General features: G+C 45.6%; 1 protein-coding gene across 1 annotated transcript in view; it reads right to left on the minus strand.

Moving 5' to 3' along the window:
* Nucleotides 1-17,446, minus strand: part of SVOP (SV2 related protein) — a 74,861-nt gene that overhangs the window by 48,363 nt on the left and 9,052 nt on the right. Inside the window, exons 2-3 of the mRNA XM_047697816.1 lie at nt 3,207-3,367; nt 130-215 (exon numbers count right to left, since the gene is read on the minus strand). Coding sequence (XP_047553772.1) covers nt 130-215; nt 3,207-3,367 — 247 coding nt within the window. The remainder of the gene's footprint in view (nt 1-129; nt 216-3,206; nt 3,368-17,446) is intronic.

The raw sequence follows: 17,446 nt of genomic DNA on the forward strand, positions 1-17,446 counted from the left end.
TTTGTTGATTCAAGCAAAGGCTCCATGTGGAGGGAACTATGTCCTTCCTTGTGGCCCCCAGAAGCTAGTCAAGCAGCACGAGGTTTCCCGGGGACCGAATATGAGGTCACCGTTCCTGGGAATACTTGCCCAAGCTAAGCCGGTGAGAACAGACAGCTTCCATTGAAATTTTCCAAACCCAATGGCTTCCACCGCATCTTCCACCATGAAAGTATCTGGAAAGGAGAGAGGGAGAGCAGAGGAAGGAATGAGGGCATCCCCCAGCTATCTTCATGTGAGGGGGTCGGGGGGGGGCGTCTATAGCTAAGCTTAGTAAAGGCATCACACACTACTTCTAGAAATGTCATCCTAAAGAAACATTCCCGCAAATGCGAAGAGATGTCTTGCTTACAAAGTCCACGGCAACATTGTTTATAAAAAGGAAAACAGGAAAACCCCGAATGTCTGTCAACAGGGGTTGGTTAGATAAATTATTATATGTCTCATCATCATATATACACATGTATATATGCACATTATGAAATATGACCTGCCTGTTAAAAGGAATGTGCAGATATAGGAAGATGTACCCAACATATTGTTAATTAATTTTTTAAAATGAAGCAATCTGTGCAGCCTGTATGGTATGACTCTCTTCTCAGAAATGTACACGCCTATGTGTACGTGTATGCATATGGATGTATGTATGTGCTGATGCATGGAATGTATACCAAACTTCACCTTACGGTTTCATTTTTGTTGTCTTTGGAGAGAGGAAGGGAGAGCTCCTGTGAGATTTCAACTCTCTTCAACAATGTATTGCTTCCTTAGGAAAGAAAGAGACTTTTTAAAAGCTAAATGCCCCTGCACTCAGATGGAAAGCTGTCCATGTCATATTGTGAAGTCGAAAGGTAACTGGGGAGAGGTAGGCATCATTAAGAACGGTCTTCGTGATAAAAAGATGTGTGTGCATGTGTGCCATGCAGGGGAAGTAAGATTGAATGTCCACAAACTGTTAACAGAGTCATCTTTGAGGCTGGCACTCACTTTCTCACTGGGTAACTTTCTCTTGTGTTGAAATGCTTTCCAAAGGAACATTTGTTATTTGTGTGTTCAGAAAAAGTAGGATATAATTAATACACAAAGTGTTTTGGGAAAATATGGAAAGACCGAACACAATCTAGTAGGCTGGATGGTGTCCGGCAACAGCGCTGCTGGAAAAAACTGGCGAAGTCTGAATGAAGTCTGGGGTTTAGTCAACAGCATGGTACCAGTGTTCTTTCCTCCGTTTCGACAAACGCACGGTGGCCGAGTGAGGGGTACCAGCAGGGAAAGCTGCATGGAGGGTGTGCGGGAGCTATGTCTGCAACCTTTCTGAAATCTACAAGGGCTTCCAAAAAAACTTAATTACAAAATAAAAATACTAAAAGAGCACGCTGGGTGGCCCTTCTGTGGGCTGCTTCTGAGGCTCTCATCAGCCCCTGCTGGGAGCTGTCATCTTTGCAGAATTTCAATCATGGGCCTCTCCCATCAATCATCATTTTCTCCCGAAGTGTGAGCTAGTGTTTATCATATCAGCAGGGGCTGGTTTCCTCCAGCAAAAAAATACTGAGGAGAAAGCAGAGTGAGTCCTGGAGAGTCATCAGTAATAAGAAGGGGAATATGTAAACTAATGGTGTGTGTCTGATTGCTGACCATGGGCCAGGCACTGCACAAAAACCTTGATGTACCCTGTCCCATTTAGTCCCTGTCTCAGCTATTACTTCAGGACCAGTCCCAGCTTTGGGTTGCAGAGGAGGACATGGACTTGCCCAGTGTCACCCAGAGGCCACACTGTAGCTCTGGGAGCTAAGTCCAGATAAGCCTGAGAGTAAAGCTGCTGCTCCCACCCACTGTCTGCCCCCTCCCTGGCCACTGCCTCCTTAGAACTCCCTCCCACCCCAACCAGGCTTTGGGTTGAAGACATTAACCCTTTCTCATGGTGGGAATCTGGAACCTTTTGGAAATGCATGGAAAGTTTCCATCCACCAGCAGCATGTGTGAGGGTAGACCAGGTCCGATGGCCCCACCTCCGGCCTCTTGTTTGACTAGTTCTACTCGGAGGAACCCAAGGTCATGGGTTAGCATACGTGCTTGGAGGTCGGATGGCCTGGCTGGAGACTCAGCTTCGCTCATTTTTAGCTGTGTATCCCTGGGCAAGATGCTGAATCTTTCTGGGCTTTAGTTTGCTCTTCTGCAAAATGGGGAAGATGAGCGTACTTATTCCAACTGGAACCGGTGTGAAGATTAAATGGGTCCTATGTGTAAAGTGCTTCACACAGTACCTAGCCCAGGGTAAATCCTCAGCCAACGTCAGCTGTTCCTGTCACCATGGTCATCATCACTGTCATCACCACCATTATCATTACACTATCATCACCACCACCAGAGTTGTCATCAGCCTTGCCATCATCAGCATCGTCACCACTACCATCATCATCCTCACTATCATCCTCCTCCTCCTCATCATCATCACCACCACCACCACCATCAGCAGCAGCATCATCAACATTATCATCATCATCACCGTCATCACCACCACCACCATCATCACCATCACCACCATCCTCATCATCATCACTGTCATCACCACCACCACTACCACCAGCACCACCATCAGCACCATCACACCAACATTATCATCATCATCACTGTCATCACACCACCATTACCACCATCATTACCACCATCATCACCATCAGCACCACCATCACCATCACCACCACCATCATCACCATCACCACCATCCTCATCATCATCACCATCATCACCACCACCACTACCACCACCATCAGCACCATCACCATCAACATTATCATCATCATCACTGTCATCATACCACCACTACCACCATCATTACCATCATCATCACCGTCATCACCATCACCAACATCATCAATATTATCACCATCATCACCATCACCACCATCACCATCATTGTTGCTGTGGTCCTCAGCTGTGTGTTATGCAATGAAGCTGACTGGTGGGGATTGTGATGTAACCTTATCTGCTGGAGGAAGCCATGTAGGGCCAGCCCACACTTCCAGCATCACCTCTGGGCCCTCTGGGCCCTCCTACCTGTCCCTTCCCTAGATGCCTCTGAGAGCACAATCTGGGGAGGTAACCCTGGCACCTCAGAGCCCCTGACGGTGGTCCAGGCTGATGTCCCAATTGCAGAGCCCTCTCACCGTCGGTGGGATTGGCAAACTCTTTGGGCACAGCTGCCCCATCGTCCAGCTCGACAGCCTCTAGGCCTGTGCGGACCCCTTCAATCTGGACCTCATGCTCTCCCGAAGCTGCGTCATCCTCTGACCTTGCACTCTCGCCCGTGCGACGGAATTTCACCACCCTAGAGGACAGAGAAAATCTGGTCATGATAGCTAGAACTTCCCTTTGATGGCCCTGCTGCACAGCTCTTGGGCCCAAGACAGGTGAAAGGCTTTTCCTCATGGTCCAGAGAATAGAGTGGACGTGGGGCAAGATGTGTTGGCATTTCTATTGAGTTGGACTGGTGGGGGGTGTGACAGCTTCCAGAGTTACATATCAGGGCTGCCACATACATTTGCATAGGTTGGGCACTGCACAACTCCAGGGGGACCCTACTTACATGTTAGGCAATATGAAAGAGGACATCATTGTTCTAGATGTAAATACTGTTTGGAATCACATTTTCAGAATTTAGATTTGTCTCTCTGTATGGAACAAAGGTAAAAATTTGGTCACCTAGGGGTTACATTATGCCCACAAAAAATTGCCCACACAGTTGGTTTTGTTTTTTTTTAACTTAATGTGGATGCCCATGTTTTTAAATTGGGAAAACTAATGTAAAAAGCCAGATTCCTCATATCTCTTTAAAAAGTAGAGTATCAAAAAGAAAGAAAGGATGAATCCCCAAGTTTTGTAGCAACATGGACGGGACTGGAAGAGATTATGCTGAGTGAAATAAGTCAAGCAGAGAGAGTCAATTATCATATGGTTTCACTTATTTGTGGAGCATAACAAATAGCATGGAGGACAAGGGGAGATGGAGAGGAGAAGGGAGTTGAGGGAAATTGGAAGGGGAGGTGAACCATGAGAGACTATGGACTCTGAAAAACGATCTGAGAATTTTGAAGGGGTGGGGGGTGGGAGGTTGGGGGCACCAGGTGGTGGGTATTGTAGAGGGCACGGATTGCATGGAGCACTGGGTGTGGTGCAAAAATAATGAATACTGTTATGCTGAAAAAAAATAAAAAAATTAAAAAAAAAAAAAGTAGAGTATCTGGAACACCAGGCTGGCTCAGTTGGTAGAGCATGTGACTCTTGATCTCGAGGTTGTGAGTTCAAATCCCACATTGTGTGGAGAGATAACTTAAAAAAAAAAAAAAGAGTAGAGTATCTGGTCATCTGGGGCCCACATTCCTGTAATGGAGCCATGTGGCTAGATCTGTCCTCCCTATAGACAGGACGTACCATGGTTGATCAGTCTCTTCCTCTCCAAATTACCTCTAGCCCTGAGGGTCTCTTGCCACTTAGCCTGATGTGCGCTCCTTGTTCCTCTTACTTGGCACTTAGCCATTTGTCTGACCTTGTAGGCTTTTGAGTTTGAGACCCACAGACTCCACTTTGCAATACAAATTATGCTGTTTCTTGTTACTCTGGACAAACCTTGGTTTCTCTGAGCAGCAATCTCTTCATCTAGGGCTCAACAGTGAAAGTACCTGTGTCCTTCCAACTCCCTCACTGCCAAAGACAGAACTCCTGCTGCCTGCCAGCCCTGTGCTGGGTTTTGGGGTTAAAGCAGAGACAAGATAGACCTGTTCCTACCATCACAGGAGAGAGTGATATTTTTTAAAAATACATTTTATTTATTTACTTGAGAGAGAGCAAGTGCTAGAGAGAGAGCAAGAGAGCACACACACAGAAGGAGAGGGAGAAGCAGGCTCCGGACTGAGCCAGGAGCCCCATGCCAGGCTTGATCCCAGGACCCTGAGATCACCACCTGAGCCAAAGGCAGACACTTAACTGACTGAGCCACTAAGCACCTCCAGAGAGTGATATCAAATGAGTAATGCCCATTCCTATCAAGGCTTTGACGAAAGAAATCTGGGAGGTCACAGGCATGAATGGCTAGGAGGCAAATTTGGCAATGTTTTAACAAGGTGAGAGAATGGGAGGGGCAAGATGGTGGAGGAGTAGGTGACCTGGGTATTGTTGGGTCCCAGGAGTTCAGCTAGACAGTTATCAAACCATTCTGAGCACCTACAAACTCAACAGGAGCTCGAAGAGAAGAAGAGCAGCAATTCTAGGAGCAGAAAAGCAACTGCTTTCTGGAAGGTAGGACGTGCGGAGAAGTGAGGCCATACACGGGAAGATAGACAGCGGGGGGAGGGGCCAGCTCCCGGGGCAAGCAGCGGAGCAGCTGACCACAAAACTGGAACTTCTAGAAGTCTGCTCCCCTGAGGAACGTCACTCCAGAGGCTAAGCGGGGGGTGGAGGGGTGCGGGGGTGGAGCCCTTGCGGGGACAATGTGGTATCAGGATTTGTGGGGTCACAGAAAGACCAGGGGTGCCTGAGTGTGGCAGAGCCCCCAGGTATCGGAGCGGGGTAGCTGGCTGCAGAGATGGAGCTGAGGAGGGGCTCTCAGATCGGGATTAACTTAAACCATGACCCAAGGCACAGTCGGGCAGCTGCTCTTTGAGCAGTGACCCCACAAAAGGCAGATCTGGGGAGACTCACCTTCCTTCTCTGGGAGGAGCGGTGTGGGAGTGCATGGCAGGAATCTGCTGGGTTTGGAGACTCTAAACAGGGCCGTGGGTGATAGAAAAGCTCAGTCACAGGCCAGGTGAGCTCGGAGTGTGGCTGGAATCCAGGGAGATGGGAAGGATTGACGGCTTTTCTCTGAGGCTGCACTGAGAAGTGGCACCCTGAGCTCTCCGCTGCTCCAGGCCTGATATTGGGAGGCCGCCATTTTCATTCCCAACCTCCAAAGCCATACCAAAAGCGTTCAGGGAACAAAAGCTCCCGAGAGAGTGAACACCATTGCTTAGCCTGGCCCCTGGCAAGGGCGGTACAATTCACTTGAGAATTCCTGCAACAGACCCTTCCCCCAGAAGATCAGCAAGAACATCCAACCAAGACCAAGTTCACGGATCAAGGAGAACTGCGGAAATCCAGAGTTAGGGGAAAGCAACATATAGAATTCATGGCTTTTCCTCCCATGATCATTTAGTTTTTCAAAATTAAGTTTTTTAAATTTTATTTTTTTCTTGGGGCACCTGGGTGGGCTCAGCGGGTTAAAACCTCTGCCTTCAGCTCAGGTCATGATCCCAGGGTCCTGGGATCGAGCCCCACATCGGGCTCTCTGGTCGGCAGGGAGCTTGCATCCCCCCCCCCCCCCCCCGCCTCTGTGCCTACTTGTGATTTCTGTCTGTCAAATAAACAAAAAAAATCTTTAAAAATTAAAAAAAAGTTTTTTCTTATTCTATTTTTAAAATTTTTCCTCTTTCCTATTTTAACCTTTTTAAAGTATTTTATCTTATCGATACCTTTAAAAAAAAATCTTTCACCAAAATTCTCATTGTTATAGTTATATTCTATCTTTTCATTATATTTAACCTTGTTTTTTGTATACATGTAGGTTTTTCTTTCTTTAAAATTTTGGGAGGCAGTTTCTTCTAACAGACCAGAATACACCCAGAATCAAGTCTATAGCTCTGTTTTATTCACCAGTCTAATATATATACATATGTATATATGTGTATCTTTCTTTCTTTCTTTCTTTCTTTCTTTCTTTCCTTCCTTCCTTCTCTTTTCCTCTCCCCCTGGTTTCATAGCTCTTCCAATTTGGTTAGTGTATATTTTTCTGGGGTCGTTGCTACCTTTTTAGTATTTTGTTCTCTTATTCATCTATTCTTAGCTGGATAAAACGACAAGGTGGAAAAACTCACCTCAAAAAAAAAAAAAAAAAAGAACAAGAGGCAGTACTGATGGCTAGGGACCTAATCAATATGGACATTGCTAATATGTCAGAACCAGAGTTCAGAATGACGATTATCAAGGTGCTAGCTGGGCTCAAAAAAAGCATGGAAGATACTAGAGAATCCCTTTCTGGAAAAATAAAAGAACTAAAATCCAACCAAGTGAAATTAAAAAACCTATTAATAAGGTGCAATAAAAAATGGAGGCTCCTACTGCTAGGATAAATGAGGCAGAAGAAAGAATTAGTGATATAGAAGACCAAATGATGGAAAATAAAGAAGCTGAGAATAAGACAGACAAACAACTACTGGACCATGAGGGGAGAATTTGAGAGATAAGTGATACCATAAGATGAAACAATATTAGAATAATTGGGATCCCAGAAGAAGAAAGAGAGGAGCAGAAGACAGCAAAAAAAGGCAAAAATGAACTATTGGGACTTCATCAAGATCAAAAACTTCTGCACAGCAAAGCAAACAGTCAACAGAACCAAAGACAACCGACAGAATGGGAGAAGATATTTGCAAATGACATAGTATCCAAAATCTATAAAGAACTTATCAAACTCAACACCCAAAGAACAAATAATCCAATCAAGAAATGGGCAGAAGACATGAACACACATTTCTGCAAAGAAGACATCCAAATGGCCAACAGACACGTGAAAAAGTGCTCCACAACACTCAGCATCAGGGATATACAGACCAAAACCACAGTGAGATACCACCTCACACCAGTCAGAATGGCCAAAATTAACAAGTCAGGCAATGACAGATGTTGGCGAGGATGCAGAAAAAGGGGAACCCTCCTGCATTGTTGGTGGGAATGCAAGCTGATGCAGTCATTCTCGAAAACAGTATGGAGGGTCCTCAAAAAGTTGAGAATAGAGCTACCCTATGACCCAGCAAACACACTACTGGGTATTTACCCTAAAGATACAAATGTACTGATCCGAAGGGACACGTGGACCCGAATGTTTATAGTAGCAATGTCCACAATAGCCAAACTATGGAAAGAACCTAGATGTCCATCAACAGATGAATGGGTAAAGAAGATGTGGTATATATATACACAATGGAATACTATGCAGCCATCAAAAACCCGAAATCTTGCCATTTGCAATGATGTGGGTAGGACTAAAGGGTATTATGCTAAGCAAAAAAAGTCGGTCAGAGAAAGAGAACTATCATATGATATCTCCAATAATGAGGGATTTGAGAGGCAGGGCGGGCTATAGTTGGGGGAAGGGAGGGAAAAAAATGAAACAAGATGGGACTGGGGAGGGAGACAAACCATAAGAGACTTTTAATCTCAGGAAACAAACTGAGGGTTGCTGGGAGGAGGGGGGTGAGGGATAGAGTGTTTGGATGATGGACATTGGGGAGAGTATGTGCTATGGTGAGTGCTGTGAATTGTGTAAGACTGATGATTCACAGACCTGTAGCCCTGAAGCAAATAATACATTATATGTTAATAAAAAAACAAGGTAAAAGAGGAGAAATATCTAAGTAAAACATAGTGCTATTATTATTTTTTATTTTTAAATTAATTTATTTTTTCAATTGTGTTATGTTAGTCACCATACAATACGTCATTAGTTTTTGATGTAGTGTTCCAAGACTCATTGTTTATGTATAACACCCAGTGCTCCATGAAATATGTGTCCTTAATACCCATCACCAGGCTCACCCATCCCCCCCACCCCCATCCCCTCTAAAATCCTCAGTTTGTTTCTCGGAGTCCGAGAAACAAGCTTCTCGTGGTTTGTCTCCCCGTCCGACTCCCCCCCCGCTGCCTTCTCTTTTCCTTTTCTTCTCCTAATGTCCTCCACGTTATTCCTTAATTCCACAAGTAAGCAAAACCATATGGAAATTGACTTTCTCTGCTTGACTTATTTCACTCAGCATAATCTCCTTCAGTCCCACCCATGTTGATGCAAAAGTTGGGTATTCATCCTTTCTGATGGCTGAGTAATATTCCATTATATATATGGACCACATCTTCTTTATCCATTTATCTGTTGAAGTATTATTATTATTATTATTATTATTATTAGTTAACTTGCATTCTTCCATATATTTCACCAAAGAATAACTGGGGTTCTGACATAGAAAGAGTAAACCAAATTGCAGAAGCATGGGAAACATAGCCTGCTGGTGCACTTGGAGAGGAGAAAAACAGAAGAAATCACAGCAATTTTGTAAATACCTGTACCCCCACTCACTAACAAGCCTGGGTCTGGAAAACTGGAGCCATCAAGCTCACCTTGGCTAGAATGATAGCATGGAGCACAGAGCCGGGAGTTTGTAGGTGGTGGGGTCCCACTGAATCCTGGAGCTAACATTCATCCCCTCGAGCATCAGCAACACAGTCCAGCAGCATCGAGCTCATGTTCCAGCTCTGTGTTAGCTGCTGTTTTCCATGCACTTGATTTGCTGAGGTTGGGATTATGACCACCCCTTTCCAGACAAGAAAACTGAGGCTCTAGACTCACCCTAGACATGGAACCAGGGTTCCACCTGATGCCTGTCAGATCAAACCCTTATATTCCCAGCCAAAGTCAGGATACTCCCCCTCCAAACCCTTCTGTTGCTCCCTACCTACTCCAATTTTTATTCCATAAAAATATCTTATTTTGTCAATCAGAGAAATACAATTATCATACGATCTCACCAATTTGAGGAATTCTAGAAACGAGACAGAGGATCATAGGGGAAGGGAGGGAAAAATGAAACGAGATGAAAACAGAAAGGGAGACAAACCATAAGAGACTCTTAATCTCAGGAAGCAAACTGAGGGTTTCTGGAGCGGAGGGAGGTGGGAAGGATGGGGTGGCTGGGTTATGGACATTGGGGAGGGTATGTGCTATGGTGAGTTTTGTGTATTGTGTAAGACAGATGATTCACAAACCTGTACCCCTGAAACAAATACTACATTATATGTTAATTTTAAAAAATGGCAAAAATGGAAAAAAAAAGAAATGTTTTATTTTGAGATATTTAAGGCATTGTCCCTAGCTGAAACCCTACCCACCCAGCACTAACTCCCCATTCCCCTTTCCCTCCAAGCCCTGCTAACCACCATTCGACTTTCTGTTTATGATTTTGCCTATTCTGGGTTCCTCAACGTAAGTGGAATCATACAGTACTGGTGCTTTTGTGACTGGTTTCTTTCACTTAGAAAAATGTCCTCAAGGCTCATTCATGTTGTACCAAGCGTCAGAATGCGCTTCCCTTTTCGAGATTAAATAATATTCCATTGTGTGGATATGCCATAATTTTTAAACCATTTATGCACCGGTGGACACCTGGGATGCTTCTGCCTTTTGGCTGTTGTGAATAATGTTATGAGCGTGGGTGTGCAAGTATCTATTGAGTCCCTGCTTCCACTTCTTCTGGTTCTATACCCAGAGTTGGAATTGCTGGATCATGTGATAATTCTGTGTTTAATTTTTTGAGGAGCCTGCATATTCTTGTCCTAGGCATCTGCACCAGTTTACATTTCCATCACCAGTGAAGGAAGGTCCCAATGCTTCTACATCCTTGCCGATATTACCATGTTTCATTTTTTTGATAAAATCCACTCTAATGGGTGTGGAAAAGGATCTCATTGTGGTATTGATTTGAATTTCCCTAAAACTGAGCATCTTTTCATGTGTTTACTGGCCATTTGTATATCTTCTTTGAACTAAATGTCTGTTCTCATATCCATTTTTATTTTTTTAATTTTTTTAAAAAGATTTTATTTAGTTATTTATTTGACAGACAGAGATCACAAGTAGGCAGAGAGGCAGACAGAGAGAGAGAGAGGAGGAAGCAGGCTCCCCGCTGAGCAGAGAGCCCGATGTGGGGCTCGATCCCAGGACCCTGGAATCATGACCTGAGCTGAAGGCAGAGGCTTTAACCCACTGAGCCACCCAGGCGCCCCTCATATCCATTTTTAAATCAGGATGTTTGGGGGTTTCCGTTGTCGGTTTATTCTGGATATTAATCCCTTGTCTGAGAATTGATTTGCAAATATTTTCTTCCATTCTGCCGGTGGCCTTTTAACCCTGTTGACTGTGTCCTTTGATGCACACAAGTTTTTGACTGTGATGTAATCCAGACAACTCCAATACCATGAGTCTTCTTCCTTGTATTTTCTTCTAAGAGCTTTTCATAGGGTTAGGTCTTTCTATTTTGAGTTGACTTTTGTATATGGTATAAGGTGAGGGTCCAACTTCATTATTTTGCAGGTGGATATTCCAGATTTCCCAGCACCAGTTGTCGAAAAGACTGTCCTTCACCCCCATCGAATGGTCTTGGCACGCTTGTCAGAAATCACTTCGCAGCATATGTGAGGATTTACTTCTGAGCTCACCATTCTCTCCATTGGTCTCTGTCTTTCTTGTGGCCACTGTAGTCAGTTGTAGTCAGGTTTGAAGTCACAAAGTGTGAGGCCTCTAGTTTTGTTCTTCTTTCTCAAGATTGCTTTGGCTATTCTGGGTCCCTTGAGATTCCAAATGAATTTTAGGATAAAGTCTTCCCTTTTGGCAAAAATGGGTTGGGCATTCTTGTGCAATGATTCGTTAAGGAGGTACTTCCCTTGGGAAGTGAGGGTGGCTGGACCAGGCGGGGACAAGGTGTAGGGGGGCAAGCTTAATAGGGAGATGGTTTCTGGGGGAATCTGATCCGATGTGGAGCTCTGAAATGTGAGTTATGCCACTGAGATGGTCCTACCCAGAGGTCTGGGGTCTGGGCTCCCATGGGTCAGGCCTTGGTATGTCCGCCCAGGGGTGGAGGGCATAACCTCCCAGGTTGTCCCCAGGTAAGGCAGTTCCTCTGGGCTAAGGACAATTTTCTAAAGCCAATGGCAGCTGTGAGCTATTAGCAGCCAACTCTGGAGGCACCTGGGAGATGCACCAGCCCAGTAAAGGGGATCTGGAACAGACACCAATGGCATCTGCTACAAACCAGCCCCTCCAGAGTGATTATGCAGACAAATCTTAAGCAGCATACAAACATTGAATTCCCCTTCCTCAAAGTCCTAAGTTAATAGCTCTCAAGCCATATCAATTTTTATTGAGCACTTGTTATATGCACAGAGCTATGCTATAAGCCTTTCACTTTCTCTCCTGTTACCCGGACAAGTCACCTATGAACTAGATACTGTTATTTGTCCTCATTTTGTAGATGAGGAAACAAGTGCTTAGAGAGGTTAAGGCACTCATCCAAGGTCACACAGCTTGAAGAGACTGAGGACCAATCTTGTTGGCTTTCCTATTAGAGCCCTGGTCCTAATCACCGGGCATCACTTTCTCTCCCCAGAATTCACCTGTGTCTGGGGAATGACTGTGAGGCCTGAACTGAGCTGGCCGAGGTAGGAGACTTTGCCAGACAGTGGGAAATGGTGTGTTCTGGAGCAGGAATCAAAAGGCACAGCTTCATCCCAGCCTGGCTGACAGCTCTGCAGGTCATCACACTGGTGCAGGGGCTTTGATCTGGATGCAGCCTTAGAACCCCCACAAGGCTGGTCACAGCACCGGTGTCTGGGCCCCACTCCCAGAAGGTCTGATTCAGAAGGTCCTAGCCAGGAACTGAGATTTTGCATTTCTGACACATTCCCAGGTGGTGCCACTCTTGCTCACCTGGGGACTGATTTAGGGCATGTCGATCATGAAGCTGTCATGCTGAGCAACGGAGGCCCTACTCTGTTGGCAGAGGTGGGTGCCAGCAGCTCATTTGCTTCATTTGACAGGCCCAGAACCCCTGTGATAGAGACCCAGACAAATGTCCCGGCCATCTGGAGTTGGGTCTCCCTGAGACCCTGGCAGCAGGTGTCACCTGGGAGCAAAGGTTAGAAGCTGGGGTCTTGGGCTTCACTTAAGCAGCACTTGCCAACAAGAACACGGTTTTATTCTGAGTATGTACTTATCCGAGGCAGCTTTAGGGGGCCTGCTGATGGAGATAATGGGCGTGTTCTCAAGCCAGTGGCATGCCTATAAATGGAATCTCAGTGAAAACCCCCCAAAACCATGAAGGTGTGTAACATAGGACAATATCCAGAGTGTATATGTGACCAATTTCAACCTGCCAGTGGTTAAATAATGGGCTCCAAAAATTCCAAACATTTAACAATCAATCAATCTGCTCTTAGAGCTGGTATGAATGGTCTGGAGCACACCACTGTACAGGAGTCCTCTAGCCGCTGACACCTGCTACAACACAGAGGGGTCTTGATATTGAGTGAAAGAAGCCAGACACAAAAGGTTGCATATTGTAGGATTCCATTTAGGTGGAATTTCCAGAACAGGCAAATGCACCGAGACAAGACAGGAAGCAGAGTTGTGGTTGCCAGGGCCTGGGAGAGTGGGGGTATGGAAAGTGTCTCCCTAATGGTGCAGGGTTTCCTTTAGGAGTGATGAAAATTCTCTGGAACCAGAGAGAGGTGATGGTCACACACCCTTGTGAATGTACGCCCCTGTTCACTGCAGTGTTACTCATGATAGCCCCAAAGATGGGAGCAATCCAGGGGGTTATCAGTAGCTGAATGGAAAGATAATCAAAATGTGGTCCATCCACACGAGGGGATACTCTTCTGTCTTAGACAGGAAGGAAGTAACGATGTGAGCTACAACAGGGACGAACCTTGAAAACGTCATGCTAAGTGAAATATGCCAGTCACAGAATGACAAATACTGTATGATTTCGTGTTTGAGATGCTCGGAGCTGTCAATTTCACAGGCACAAAATAGAACAGTGGGTGGCCAGGGGCTGGGGAAGGAGGAACAGGGGATTAGGGTTTAATGGGGCCAGGGCTTCAGTGTGAGAAGATGAAACGGTCCTGGAGAAGGATGGTGGTGCTGGTTCGCAACTGTGAACGTATTTCATGCAACAGAATTGCATGCTTGCAAATGATTAGGATGATAAATTTATGTTAGGTGTATTCACCATCCCCCCCCAAAAAAAATTCTCCACCCTTAATACTGCCACCGATGTTACTGGAACCCTCTGGTTCATTTATTCAACGAATACATATTGAGCTCCTGCCTCGCATAGCAAGTCCAAGGTACTGCTGGGATTTCCAAGGTGAGCCAAGCAGACTTAGGCTCCTTCCTGTGGTGCTCATAGTCTGCTGGAAAGTGGGGGGGGCAGTGTCAGACATACATTTATTTATTTATTTATTTATTTATTTATTTATTTGACAGAGAGAGAGAGAGAGAGATCACAAGTAGGCAGAGAGGCAGGCAGAGAGAGAGTGGGGGAAGCAGGCTCCCTGCTGAGCAGAGAGCCGGATGGGGGGCTGGATCCCAGGACCCTGAGATCATGACCTGAGCCGAAGGCAGAGGCTTAACCCACTGAGACACCCAGGTGCCCCAGGGGGGCAGACATTTAAAAAGGCGTGCGCACACAGATGTGTGTGTGTGTGTGTATGTGTGTGTGTATAACATAGCTGTCTTGCACATTGTGAGAAATGCTACAAATAACAAATGTCATGAAAGGCTAGCTGGGGGTGGGGGGTGACATGTCCACTCCGCTGCCCACTGAGTAAGGGGTGGTATTCAATGAGAAGGAATTGCAAATAAGTGGGACTCTCTATCCTCAAGAACCAACCCCCCAATCAGAAACATGAATAGCCCCCAAGGTATTCGTGGGAGATGGAAATACAGAGAAGTATCAGAGGAGGGAGGGAAAGGGACATTTACGTGCATTATCTTCCCACTTTCAGGGATGAGGGAAGGTCGATGGATCACCCTCGACTCTGAGGGGAACCTCACGGAAGAAAATGACTCTGCGGCCTGATAATCTTCCCTGAATCCTGTTTGCATCACATCCTCTCCTCAAGGACCATCCGGAGCTCCACACATCTTCCCCGTGACGGAATAGTGACCGCTGCGACTTTGGAGAAGGTACTCTGTGATAGCTTTCAAAATGTTAAGTCCTCTGTGCTCTCACTCAGAATTGTGCAGCTGGCAATTCATTGCAGGGACAGACATGAGTAGGCAATGACTTACCATTTGAACAATGGCTGATAGGCATTGTTAGCTGGCCGTGTGCCAAGTGCCATGTTTGTGCTCTGCATTGATTACCTTATATCATCTTTGCTGTGGCTAACCCCATTTTACAGATGAGGACAGTCACACCCAGAGTGGCCCAAGGTCACACAGCATGTGTCTAACCCAGATGCTGGCAAAACCACCTGCCTGCTGAGTCTCCACACCCAGCCATTTTGCTATAGTCCCTTCTGGTGCTGTTTGCAGCAAAACCAGAAACAATCATCAGAAGAGGAATGAGTATATAGATTGTGACACATCCACGTAGGAAAATGTGGGGAAAAAAATTTTGTCTGTTGATCCGTGTCACAGTATCACAACAGCCCGTGTCCATCGATGGATGAATGGATAAAGTGCGGTGTGTACATACAATGGAATATTAAGCAGCCTTGAAAAAAGAGGAGAGTCTCACACATGCCACAACGTGATGAATTTTGAAGATATTCTGCTTAACGAAATAAGCAGAATGAAAGCAGGTCTTTTCTGACCTGAAAAGACAAATACAGTGTGAGTCCACCTAGGTGAGGGGGACTAAAATAGTCACATTCACAGGGATAGAAAGAAGAAGGGCAAGTTGTCAGGGGCTCGGGAAAGGGAGAGTTGGTGTTTAATGGGGACAGAGATTCAGTTGGGGAAGACGAAAAGTTTTGGGGATGGATTGTGGTGCTGGTTGCACAAGAATGCGGACAGTGTGAATGTACTTAGAGAAAATTTATCATTTCGACAATTATGCTTAGAATTGTTGAAATAGCAAATTTTCTCATGTATATTTTACCACAATAAACACAGACACAGGCACACGCACACACTCCCTCTCTCACACACACACACACACACACACACACGATCTGATCTGTAAGAGCCAAAAGGAAAAGATTGTTGGGCTTATTATTTTATTTTTTTAGAGAGAGAGAGAGAGAGTGCAAGCGGGGACGTGAGGAGGGGCCGAGGGAGAAGAAGAGAATTCTAAGCAGGCTTCACGCTCAGCACAGAGCCTGATGTGGGGATCGATCTCATGACCCTGAGATCTTGACCAGAGCTGAAATCAAGAGTCAGATGCTTAACCAACTGAGCCACCCAGGTGTCCTGGGGTTTGTCATTAAATATGCTAGAATATGGTCCCATGATCTAAGTTCTTTGTTACTAAGATTTAAGTGTGGTCTTGAATCAGGTGCCCCAGCATCCCCCACAGGCCTGTTAGAAATTCAGAGTCCCAGACCTTGACCCAGACCTTCAGAGACAGCATCTGCATTTTAACACGGCCCCTAGACAATCTGTGTGCGTGTTCAAGTCTGAGAAGCACGGCTGCCGAGTACTTATGTTTCCACAGTCCTGGGCGTTCTGGAAGGATCCCTATGAAACCAAAGACTAGTTCCTTCTGGGGAGGAGAAGGACTGCATTGGGAATGGGGACTTTTTGCATGGGTAGGAAATTTTTTTTTTTTTTTTTTTTTTGCTTTTCATTTTGGACCTTTCTGCCATGTTTGCGATTTTTTAAAATTTTTTTAAAGATTTTATTTATTTATTTGACAGAGATCACAAGTAGGCAGAGAGGCAGGCAGAGAGAGAGGAAGGGAAGCAAGCTCCCTGCCGAGCAGAGAGCCCGATGTGGGGCTCGATCCCAGAACCCTGGGATCATGCACTGAGCTGAAGGCAGTGGTTTAACCCACTGAGCCACCCAGGTGCCCCTGTTTGTGATTTTTAACCTGCGCATCTATTCCTTTAGTAACCCATATAAATAATAATAACAACTATTTACAGAGCTCTTGTTGATCATGTGGCATCTGCTAAGCATGCTGGGGATGCTTTCATCTGTGGAATGGGAATGACAGTGGGATTGCAAGACTGCTATGAAGGTTAAAGGGAAGATGGTGGGCGTTCAGCTTCCCTTGACCTGGCCCAACTCAAGTCACCTTCCTGCCTGAGCTGGGAGTATACACGTTTGCACAATGTGACTCCGAGAAGGCAGCTTACCTCCCTGCAGTTGTAAACCAGGATCTGTTCATATTCCTTCCTACTCTGGTATATCACTAGAAGCCAGGGCACCTGTATTTAGGAAAACTTGTTTTGAGACAGAGGTACAGGGGCGCCTGCGTGGCTCAGTGGGTTAAAGCCTCTGCCTTCGGCTCAGGTCATGATCCCGGGGTTCTGGGATCGGGCCCCGCATCGGGCTCTCTGCTCGCTGGGGGGTCTGCTTCCTCCTCTCTCTCTGCCTGACTCTCTGCCTGCTTGTGATCTCTGTCAAAAAAAAAAAAGACAGAGGTACAAAGAGACCTTTGACACTAACTTATACTCGGAAATTGGCCAGACTACATTTTGATTCGGTCGGGTTCCTGAACGTATCTATCAACCACCAGAGCCAAGGTTTCCCAAGGTGGGGGATGGGGAATGTGATACAAAAGACAAAAATCGAAGGGACATCCGTTAAGTGTATGAG

The sequence above is a fragment of the Lutra lutra genome, chromosome 12 (genome assembly GCF_902655055.1).
Source record: "Lutra lutra chromosome 12, mLutLut1.2, whole genome shotgun sequence".
Lineage (NCBI taxonomy): Eukaryota > Metazoa > Chordata > Mammalia > Carnivora > Mustelidae > Lutra > Lutra lutra.